The sequence below is a fragment of the Cervus canadensis genome, chromosome 18, assembly GCF_019320065.1.
Source record: "Cervus canadensis isolate Bull #8, Minnesota chromosome 18, ASM1932006v1, whole genome shotgun sequence".
Lineage (NCBI taxonomy): Eukaryota > Metazoa > Chordata > Mammalia > Artiodactyla > Cervidae > Cervus > Cervus canadensis.
In genome coordinates this window covers 27,290,154-27,301,400 of record NC_057403.1, presented here as the reverse complement: position 1 = coordinate 27,301,400, position 11,247 = coordinate 27,290,154, and the positions used below count along the sequence as shown (strand labels likewise).

Here is an 11,247-nt window from a genome sequence, read left to right as displayed (position 1 = left end):
TCCTATGCAATATTGTCCTTTACAGCTTCGGACTTTACTTCCATCACCAATCACATCCACAACTGGTTGTTGTTTTTGCTTTGGCTCTGTCTCTTCATTCTTTCTGGAGTTATTTCTCCACTGTTCTCCTTGTTGTTATTACTTAAAACCTATTTTGTGTTGTGTAGTGTGGCCACCCTGCTTTCTATTGGTTACAAGGAATATATTTTTCCATTATTTCACTTTCAGTTTATATGTTTCCTTAGATCTAAAGAGAGTCTTGTAGGCAGCATATAGTTGGATTGTTTGTTTTATTTTTAAACTCATTCAGCCAATCTATATCTTCTGATTGGAGAGTTAGATCCATTTACACTTAGTTACTCATAGAGAATTTAATATTTCCATTTTGTTAATCTCCATCCATTTTTTCCCTGTGTTCTTCTCTTACTGTCTTCTTTTGTATTTCATTGATTTTTTTTTTTTGTAGTAACATGCTTTCATTCCTTTCTTGTTTCCTTTCAATTATCTTTTGTAGATAACTCTCTTTTTCGCTACCATAGGGATAAGATGAAGCATTTTAGTTATAACAATCTATTTTGAACTGATAACAATCTCAGTTGAACAGAAAAACTTCACTCCTTTGCTTCTCCACCCCCATTTTAGGTTATTGCTGTCACAATTATATATTTTTATAGTGTATATTTATTAATATAAGTTTATAGTTTTTATGCTTTTGTCCCTTAAATTCTGTACCAAAATTAAAAGTTGTTTACACATCATTAAAATACTAAAAGACTATATTTGTCTGATTTTTTCTTTATCAGAAGGCTTTATGTTTCCATATGGTTTTCTATTGCTGTGTCATCACCTTTCTTTTCAATTTAAAGACATCCCCTTTACTTTTCTTTAGTTCAGGTCAGTGTGATTAACTCCCTCAGCTTTAGTTTATCAATGACACCTAAGTCTCTCCTTCAGTTTTGAAGGACAGTTTTTCTGGATATAACTTTTGTGTTTGGCCGTTTTTTTCTCATTCAGCTCTTTGAATATATCACCCCACTTCCTTCTCATCTGAAAGATTTTTGCTGAGAATTTCACCAATAATCTTTTTCTAATTGATTTATTTATTTTAATTGGAAGCTAATTTCTTTAAAATATTGTGATGGTTTTTGCTATGTATCAACATGAATTATCCACGGGTGTACATGTGTCCCCCCATCCTGAATTCCCCCATCTCATCCCATCCCTCTGGGTTGTCCCAGTGCACTGGCTTTGAGTGCCCTGCTTCATGCATCAAACTTGCCCTGGTCATCTATTTCACATATGGTAATATATATATTTCAATGCTATTCTCTCAAATCATCCCACCCTCACCTTCTCCCACAGAGTCCAAAAGTCTGTTCTTTACATCTGTGTCTCTTTTGCTGTCCTGCATGTAGGGTCATCGTTACCATCTTTCTAAATTCCATATATATGCATTAATATACTGTATTGGTGTTTCTCTTTCTGACTTACTTCACTCTGTATAATAGGTTCCAGTTTCATCCACATCATTAGAACTGACTCAAATGCATTCTTTTTTATAGCTGAGTAATAGTCCATTGTGTATATGTACCACAGCTTTCTTATCCATTTGTCTGCCGATGGACATCTAAGTTGCTTCCATGTTCTAGCTATTGTAAACAGTGCTGCAGTGAACACTGGGGTACACTTGTCTCTTTCAATTCTGGTTTCCTTGGTGTGTGCACCCAGCAGTGGGATTGCTGGGTCGTATGGCAGTTCTATTTCCAGTTTTTTAAGGACTCTCCACACTGTTCTCCATAGTGACTGTACTAGTTTGCATTCCCACCAACAGTATAAGAGGGTTCCCTTTTCTCCACACCCTCTCCAGCATTTATTGTTTGTAGACTTTTTGACAGCAGCCATTCTGACCAGTGTAAGATGGTACCTCATTGTGGTTTTGATTTGTATTTCTATGATAATGAGTGATGTTGAGCATCTTTTCATGTGTTTGTTATCCATCTGTATGTCTTCTTTGGAAAAATGTCTGTTCAGTTCTTTGGCCCACTTTTTGATTGGGTTGTTTATTTTTCTGGTATTTAGCTGCATGAGCTGCTTGTAATTTTGGAGATTAACTCCTTATCAATTGTTTCATTTGCTATTATTTTCTCCCATTCTGAAACCAGCCTTTCACCTTGCTTATAGTTTCCTTCATTGTGCAAAACCTTTTAAGTTTAATTAGGTCCCATTTGTTTATTTTTGTTTTTATTTCCATTATTCTTAGAGGTGGCTCATAGAGGATCTTGCTGTTATTTATGTCAGAGTGTGTTCTGACTATGTTTTCCTCTAAGATTTTATATTTTCTGGTCTTATATTTAGATCTTTAATCCATTTTGAGTTTATTTTTGTGTATGCTGTTAGAAAGTGTTCTAGTTTCATTCTTTTATAGGTGATTGACCAGTTTTCCCAGCACCACTTGTTACAGATATTGTCTTTTCTCCATTGTATATTTTTGCCTCCTTTGTCAAAGATAAGGTGTCCATAGGTGCATGAATTTATCTCTGGGCTTTCTATTTTGTTCCATTGATCTATATTTCTGTCTTTGTGCCAGTACCATAGTATAGTATGGTCCGAAGTCAGGAAGATTGATTCCTCCAGTTCCAGGAATTGTTGTTCAATGGATAGAATTTTGGTTTTGTATGATGAAAAAGTTATAGAGATCTGTTTCACAATAGTTTGAACAGACTTAGCATTACCAAACAGTACACTTACAAGTAGTTAATATGGGAAATTTTACATTACATGTTTTTTACCACAAAAAATAAATTAAAAGCTATATCAGACATCATACTTGATCATAAAATGTTAGCAGTCCTTTTGAAATCAGAAACAAAGTAAGCTGTTGGCATCACTGTTTATAGTCAATATTATAATAGCTCAGTGAGATAAAAAATAAAATTACTCTGGGAAGAAAACTAGTGTTAGTCACAAAGTTATGCTTATCTACAGTGAAAACATAAAAGTATTGAATACTGAATTTGGATTTCAGCACTATGATTATCTGGTTACCTTGAATATCATTCCCATTGAAAACTATTAATTTAGTTTAACTATTAGTTTAGCTAATAATTTAGATTTTCCATGTTTTGAGTACATCACTGAGTTTGCAAAAAGATAAGATGTATAGGAAGGAAGCCAAAATCTAAAGAAAGCAGGAACTCACAGAGGTAAGATGACTTCTTCCAAGGAGGAATTTGTCAAGCTTCAGGGAAACTGACCTTTAGTTTGCATTGACTAATGGGGTATGGGCAACACCAGACATCTTAGGGCCTCATCAAGGTAGAGAATCCAACAACATAAAAATCTAATAAAATTCTAATCCCAGCATGCAATACCCTTAACCTAAGAATAAAATAAGAGACAAAAAACTCCCCAATCTTTTCTGTTTCACAAGTAATAATAAGTATAGTGAAAAACATTTCCCTTGAAATTCAATCGGTAGGACTTCAGATGAATTTGGAATCTGAATATAAATTAACTGAGAGGAATACCCCCCCCCCAAAAATAATAATAAAACCTCAAGCTAAGAATTTGTTTTAAGATGATGCTGGTTTTGGAAGCACCTGGCAGAAGCATATGTATAAAATCTGGAAGAAATCTCTCAATCCAGCCTCCAAAGAAATCTCCAAGAATTACCAAGGAATTCTCCAATGACAGGAGCTCAGAAAAACTTAAAACACAAAACACAGAATGAAATAAGGCACCATGAACAAGAATCAGCAGAAGAAAAGGGAAAAAATCAGGTCCCTAAATACTTCAGATATTGGCATTTTCATTTAAAATAATTATATTTAATGTGTAATGTGGCGGGGCATTGTTCCCATTCCTTAGATAGGATTCAGAGGGATTCAGAGGAAAGTGACTGTAATATGTACACAGGCACATGGTGAGTTAGCCAAGCCTGTCTCCCCAGCAATGGGCAGTGGGAGCAGATTCTGCTGACCAGCATCTGTATGACTTTAGCATACACTTTAACACACTGAACCTCAGTTTCCTTATCTATAACACTAGGGCTTACTCTCATCTCTCAAGGTTGCTAGGAGGCTGAAATATGGTAGATAATGCTTGTGACTGTAGATCGTGGTCTACAGAAATGCACAGACACTCAAACTGCTGAGTTGTCTTCCGCCCAATGCATAAGACCACCACCTAGTTCAGAGGTGAAACAGCATCCTGAGGGCATTCAAACCCGGTCCCTGTCAAAAATCACAGGAGGAGACTGTACCCCACTGTACCTCATACCCCTCCAGAATGCCAGATCTCCAGTTCAAGGAATAAGCTCTCTCCTAATGAACTGCAAGTCTGTATTGCTGGAATCCTCCAGTCAGATATGTGGACATGGCTAAGACTACTTCTTTTCAGTCAAGTGGTTTCCGTGGGATGCCTGCAAGTATGGCTCCATTAACACAAAAGCACTTGAGTACATTTTATTCTTCAGAAAGGAGGTTAGTAAACCTGGGAAACTGAGAGGGTAACAGGCAGGAAGGCCAGGGGTTTCCAAAGGAGGAAATAGTCTGCAAGTGCCAGACATTTTTTATCTCTCTCTTAAGCGGCAGGAGGAAACAAACTAGTGGGATATATATATATTTTCCCTTCTCTATACGAATTTAAAAAGAGATTTCTCTTAAAATTCTGTGTTGCCATAATGACACTTGGTTCCACCTGAACTTAACTATTCTCAAACCTTGAGCTAACCAATGCATTTTTCTTATGGAAATGTTTGTCTTAAGCTATGTTAATGTACTATGCATTTACCCCAGACTCTGTCTTCAAGTCAATTCACCTAAAGGCTCAGAACTGACTTGACAAACCAGTATGTTATACATTGTTCTCTTAATCTATGTTCAGTTCAGTTCAATTCAGTTCAGTTGCTCAGTCATGTCCAACTCTTTGCGACCCCATGAATCGCAGCACGCCATGCCTCCCTGTCCATCACAAACTCCCGGAGTTTACTCAAACTCATATCCATCGAGTCGGTGATGCCATCCAGCCATCTCATCCTCTGTCATCCCCTTCTCCTCCTGCCCCCAATCCCTCCCAGCATCAGGGTCTTTTCCAATGAGTCAACTCTTCGCATGAGGTAGCCAAAGTATTAGAGTTTCAGCTTCAACATCAGTCCTTCCAATGAACACCCAGGACTGATTTCCTTTAGGATGGACTGGTTGGATCTCCTTGCAGTCCAAGGGACTCTCAAGAGTCTTCTCAAACACCACACTTCAAAAGCATCAATTTTTCAGTGCTCAGCTTTCTTCACAGTCCAACTCTCACATCCATACATGACCACTGGAGAAACCATAACCTTGACTAGACGGACCTTTGTTGGCAAAGTAATGTCTCTGCTTTTTAATATGCTGTCTAGGTTGGTCATAGCTTTCCTTCCAAGGAGTAAGTGTCTTTTAATTTCATGGCTGCAATTACTATATATTTGTATGGGAATCTGCCTTTCTTCAAGATTCATGTCAATCATTTTATGGCCAGGATGACCCACCTGGTGCCAAGATTATCTCAAAATGCATCTTAATCTCAAGACGCACCAGGGTGAGGGGCCCGGTGCCATTCTCTGAGTTTTGAGACATTTCCTTCCTTTAATTAACTGCTAGTAGCTATATAACATCCAGCTAAAGACTAGTGGGGGCGGGGGGGGGTATTCTTTCTGCCCCCTTCTGATGTCTATGTCAGAAGCTTTATCTATCTCATTTGTACTTTAATAAAACTTTATTACACAAAAACTCTAAGCAATCAAGCCTCGTTTCTGCCCGCCCACTCCCCCCCTACCCCGGATTGAATTCTTCTCCTCCGGAGGCTAGGAATCCCAGCATCTTTTCGTGGTTCAACAACAACCTTTCAAAGCCTCAAGGGATAAAAGAAACAAGCCACACTGCACCCTCTTTGAAACTTCCTAGGGAGGGCCCTCCAGTCAGGAGTGCTCATCAGGAATCTGCTACATCTTTATGCACAGCAAAGCAAAAGTCACCATCTATATCATAAGGAGATGACTCCATTAAAAGACACTAATCAGAACACTCTTCCTCCCAACATGCTCAGAACTCTACTGAGAAGACTTCATAACCCCCGGGCAACTCCCATCTCCAGCCAGCTACTTCTCTTTTTAAATTTTATTAATTATTTATTTTTGGCTGCACTAAGTCTTCACTTGCTGAGCCTGGGCTTTCTCTAGTTGCATCAAGTGGGGGCTACTCTCTAGTTGGGGCACACAGGCTTCTCCTTGTGGTGGCATCTCTTGTTGTGGAGGACAGGCTCTAGGCAACGTGGGCTTCAATAGTTGAGGAGCTTGGGCTCAGTTGCCACGTGGCATGAGGAGTCTTCCTGGACCAGGGACTGAACCAATATCCTCTTCACTGGAAGGTGGATTGCTAACCACCGGACAACCAGGGAAGTCCCAGCCACCCACTTCTTCTTTTTTTTTTTTTAGATTTTGTTTGATTACTTTTTTTTTTTTTGCTTCTCAATTTTTTTTTCATTTATTTTTATTAGTTGGAGGCTAATTACTTCACAATATTTAAGTCGGTTTTGTCATACATTGACATGAATCAGCCATGGAGTTACATGTATTCCCCATCCCTATCCCCCTCCCACCTCCCTCTCCACCCGATCCTCTGGGTCTTCCCAGTGCACCAGGCCCGAGCACTTGTCTCATGCATCCAACCTGGGCTGGTGATCTGTTTCACCCTAGATAATATATATGTTTCAATGCTGTTCTCTCGAAACATCCCACCCTCGCCTTCTCCCACAGAGTCCAAAAGTCTGTTCTGGACATCTGTGTCTCTTTTTTTGTTTTGCATATAGGGTTAACATTACCATCTTTCTAAATTCCATATATATGTGTTAGTATGCTATAATGTTCTTTATCTTTCTGGCTTACTTCGCTCTGTATAATGGGCTCCAGTTTCATCCATCTCATTAGAACTGATTCAAATGTATTCTTTTTAACGGCTGAGTAATATTCCATGGTGTATATGTACCACAGCTTCCTTATCCATTCGTCTGCTGATGGGTATCTAGGTTGCTTCCATGTCCTGGCTATTATAAACAGTGCTGCGATGAACATTGGAGTGCACGTGTCTCTTTCAGTTCTAGTTTCCTCAGTGTGTATGCCCAGAAGTGGTATTGCTGGGTCATATGGCAGTTCTATTTCCAGTTTTTTAAGAAATCTCCACACTGTTCCCCATAGTGCCAGCCACCCACTTCTGAAGGAAGGTGGGAGCAAGGTATCACAGAACAATACAGGAGCACCAGCCCATTCCATGGTCAGGTGGCAGGTACTCCTCACTGGCCTTGAGACCATTTTTTTTTTTTTTAACCTGTGGTTGGTCCCACAGTGTGGTAAGAGGGGTCGTGTGTCTGAAGCTTCATTTTCTGGGAGGTACATATTTGGAGCTGCCTAGGATATCAGAGGGAGGAGGTGTGTGAAATGGTAATGTACAGAGCCCCGAGTTAGCATGGAGCACTGTCTCAGCCTCTCTTCACTGTCTTCAGGCCTTAGTCTGAGGGACAGCTGCATACAAAGCCTAAGGAAGAAAACCAAAAGAACTCGACAAAAACAAAACAGACAAAAACAAAGCAAACAAAAACTCCCTCAATAAAGGAAACCTCAGAGAAGGCACAAATGAGTCAGAGGGTAAGAATGTAGGATATTTTGGAGTCCAGCTGCTTTGTATTCATGGACCAAGACCCACCTCCCTGAGCCTATTTCTCCATCGGTACAATGAGGATAATGTAGCATCTATCCCCTAGACTTGAAAGGATTGAACAAGATAATGTGCATCAAGTTTAGTAGTCTAATCCTAACATGAGTGGAAGGTAGGTATAAAAAAAAAGGTAAATACTCAATGGATTTTAAGTAATTATAAAGGGGATAAAGGAAAACCATCCTTGATCTATAGGTCTTCTTTCCTCTCCACCTGAATCATGGGTTCTAAGTCAGGCCTCCCAAAGGCTGGCCCATGTTAGCCTGTGTAGATGTGATCATGAAGACAGTCTGATCTTGATTTAATAGACTTTAGGAAACCCGGTGATTAGCTCATGGACAGTAAGTGTCAATGGTAAGCCAGTGCACAAGACCTGACCCCCTGGCCAGGCACTCTGGTGGCTACTGTTCTGCCCCACTTTCATCACAATCTCTGTCCTTGACCTACTCAGTGAACTGCCTTGAGCCAGTGCCCCGAATCTGCTCCACATGCCCAGACTTCTCTCCTACACACAGGTTGTTAAGTTCCAGCAGTCTGTAGACTAATTCCTGCCACCTGGTTACTCTGACAGCACCTCAGACAGAAACTGAGTCTATAGAGGCCCTGCCAGGATCCCATCTTTCTCCACAGGGCACCCCCAAAAAATGCCCTTGGGTCAAGGTGTCCCCTTGCACTGGTGTCAGGCCTCAGGGGAGACTGCACTGCTGGAGTAGTGAGCAGGGAGTGGGGGCCGTTCAGTCTCACCCTGCCATGGGGAGAACGTTGAGGGTGGAAGGTCAGGAGAGATGAGTGCCCCCATATCATGGAGAAGACAAGAGGTGACATTCTTCTGTCATGCAGGCATGGCCCAGGTACTACAAATACTGGCTGGGACACAAAAATGCTGCTTGCTTCATCGAGTGAACTTTCTTCTAACAATTTTCATCATAGCCTTTCTTGGCTATTGTTACCTGAACCCCAGAAACCAGAAACTGGAAAACATCCCAACTGAGGCAAATGTAACTATTAAAGAACACTGCACCCCACAAAGTGTAAAATTATCAAGGATGGCATATCCCCCACCAGATGTGCTTGTACCACCTGAGAAAGATGTCCTTCTTGTGACCCCCTGGCTGACTCCCATCATCTGGAATGGGACTTTCAGCACTGACATCCTGAATGAGCAGTTCTGGCTTCAGAACATCACCATTGGATTAACTGTGTTTGTTGTAAAAAAATACATTTTCCACCTGAAGCTGTTCCTGGAGATGGCAGAGATGTACTTTATGGTGGGACACAGGGTGAACTACTATATCTTCACTGATCGACCAGACTATGTTCCTCGCATTCCCCTTCAGAAAGGACGGCAGATGGTCATATTCAAGGTCCGGAGGTATGCCCACTGGCAGATTTCCATTCACTGCATGGAGGTGATCAGCAATTTTATTGAGCAGCGCTTCCACCAGGAGGTGGATTACCTTGTGTGTGCAAATGTGGATATGAAGTTTAGTGATGATGTGGGTGTGGAGATCATCTCCTCCTTGTTCAGCACCCTCCATCCTGGCTTCTATGGATTGACTCAGAAATACTTTGAATATGAACACCAGCCTCAGTCACAGGCCCATATTCCTGAAGATAAGGGGGAATTTTATTATATAGGGGCCTTATTTGGGGGGTCCATGCCCAAGGTTTACAGACTTGCCAAGGCCTGCCATGAGGCGATGATGGTTGACCAGGCCAATCACATCGAGGCCACACAAAATGATGAGAGCCACCTGAACAAATACCTGCTTTACCACAAACCCACCAAGATCCTTTCCCCTGAGTACATGTGGGATAGTCAAATATTCAATTATTTGGAGCCAAATCAGGTACAGAATTTGGTCCATGCTGTACATCGGTATCAGAGAAGGCAATGGCAACCCACTCCAGTACTCTTGCCTGAAAATACCATGGACAGAGGAGCCTGGTAGGCTGCAGTCCATGGGATCGCTGAGTTGAGCACAACTGAGCGACTTCACTTTCACTTTTCACTTTCATGCATTGGAGAAGGAAATGGCAACCCATTCCAGTGTTCTTGCCTGGAGAATCCCAGGGACAGGGTAGCCTGGTGGGCTGCCGTCTATGGGGTCGCACAGAGTCCGACACGACTGAAGAGACTTAGCAGCAGCAGCTGCAGTATATCGGTATAGATTTAGGGTCATGAAGAAGAAAAACTGATGAGCAAAGCTTCCAGGAATGGCTCAGAGAGGGGCCACGCTCAGCTAGCCTGAGTCTTCCTCTTGGCATGCCATCCCTCGTTAAAACCAGTTTTAGCAGAAAAAAATGCTTCCTTTTACTGTCTGGTTGAAGCCTAGCACCACCTCCCCAAGTATATTCAGGCCCAGAGCCATCCCATCCCCCTCCCTCCCACCACCAATAACCATTTGGCTGGCATGGTTCCTGGGTTAAGGTAAGTTCCCAGAGCTGCCCCCACCTTTAGCTTCTCACAGTGTACTCCTAACACCCTTCAGAAAGGAGGAGGCAGGCAATCTCAGTCTATCCTGCCAAACAAGGGATCAGAGATGACATCTTCTCCAGAACAAGGAAGGTGGCCCCAGGCACACAGTCTGCTGTGACAGAGAGGCTCACAGGACTTGCCTCAGCCTCGGTCAAGCAGATGCAAAAAAGTCTTCAGCTTTAAGCCAAATTCCTTCCTCTTCTGGGCTTCCCTGTGACTCAGACAGTAAAGAATCTACCTGCATTGCAGGAGACCTGGGTTTGACCCCTAGGTTGGGAAGATCCCCTGGAGAAGGGAATGGCAACCCACTCCATATTTTTGCCTGGAGAATCCATGGACAGAGAAACCTGGGAGCCTACATTCCATGGGGTCGCAAAGAGTTGGATACAACTGAGCGACTAACACTTCTCAGAAGTCGAAAATAAGTTGTAGTGTGAGGTAGGAGGAGAACACAATGCAAAAATCAAGGTCCTCTTTCTTGGCACTTGGCAACCTATGTGTTTTACCACCAGAAAACTTTAATTCCAACAATCAGTGATTTCACAGTTTAGTCCAAATAATAAAATACCATCACAGTACTATCCTAAAGTAAAAGTGTTAGTCATTCATCATGCCCAGGCTCTGCTTTGGTGTGGATGTAGGCACTTGACATATATTTGATGACCAGATACCTCTGCCCCAGACTTGCCCCAGACCTTGCCCCAGAGAAGGACAGTAGAGACCCAATAAGTAGCTTTTTTAGCATGCTTTGGCTGCCTGACCTCCCTCATTCCTATTTGCTGAATTCAGTTCTCTAGCTTTCCAGGGATTCTGATAGGTTTTCAATAAGTTATCTTTCTACTTTAAATTGGCAGGCATATGTTTCTTTGCTTGCAATTCTAAATCTCAAATAACAGATGTAGAGAATATGCCTCAACAATAGCTAAGTAGAATAGGCCCAGTTTTGTCTGTCAGGAAGTGCTTGGCTTTTTTCACACTAAATAGGGCTACAAAATTTAAAATACATATTGTAAAGCAGTGAAT

The 11,247-nt window shown here is 41.5% G+C and overlaps 1 protein-coding gene across 1 annotated transcript; it reads left to right on the top strand.

The window, feature by feature from the left end:
• Nucleotides 1–5,345: 5,345 nt before the first annotated feature.
• On the top strand, nt 5,346–10,227 carry LOC122421289 (histo-blood group ABO system transferase 1-like). The gene is made up of 3 exons (XM_043437154.1): nt 5,346–5,376; nt 8,787–9,595; nt 10,207–10,227. Exons 1-3 carry the CDS (start codon nt 5,367–5,369, stop codon nt 10,225–10,227), a joined length of 840 nt encoding a protein of 279 aa, XP_043293089.1. The 5' UTR covers nt 5,346–5,366.
• Nucleotides 10,228–11,247: the final 1,020 nt, after the last annotated feature.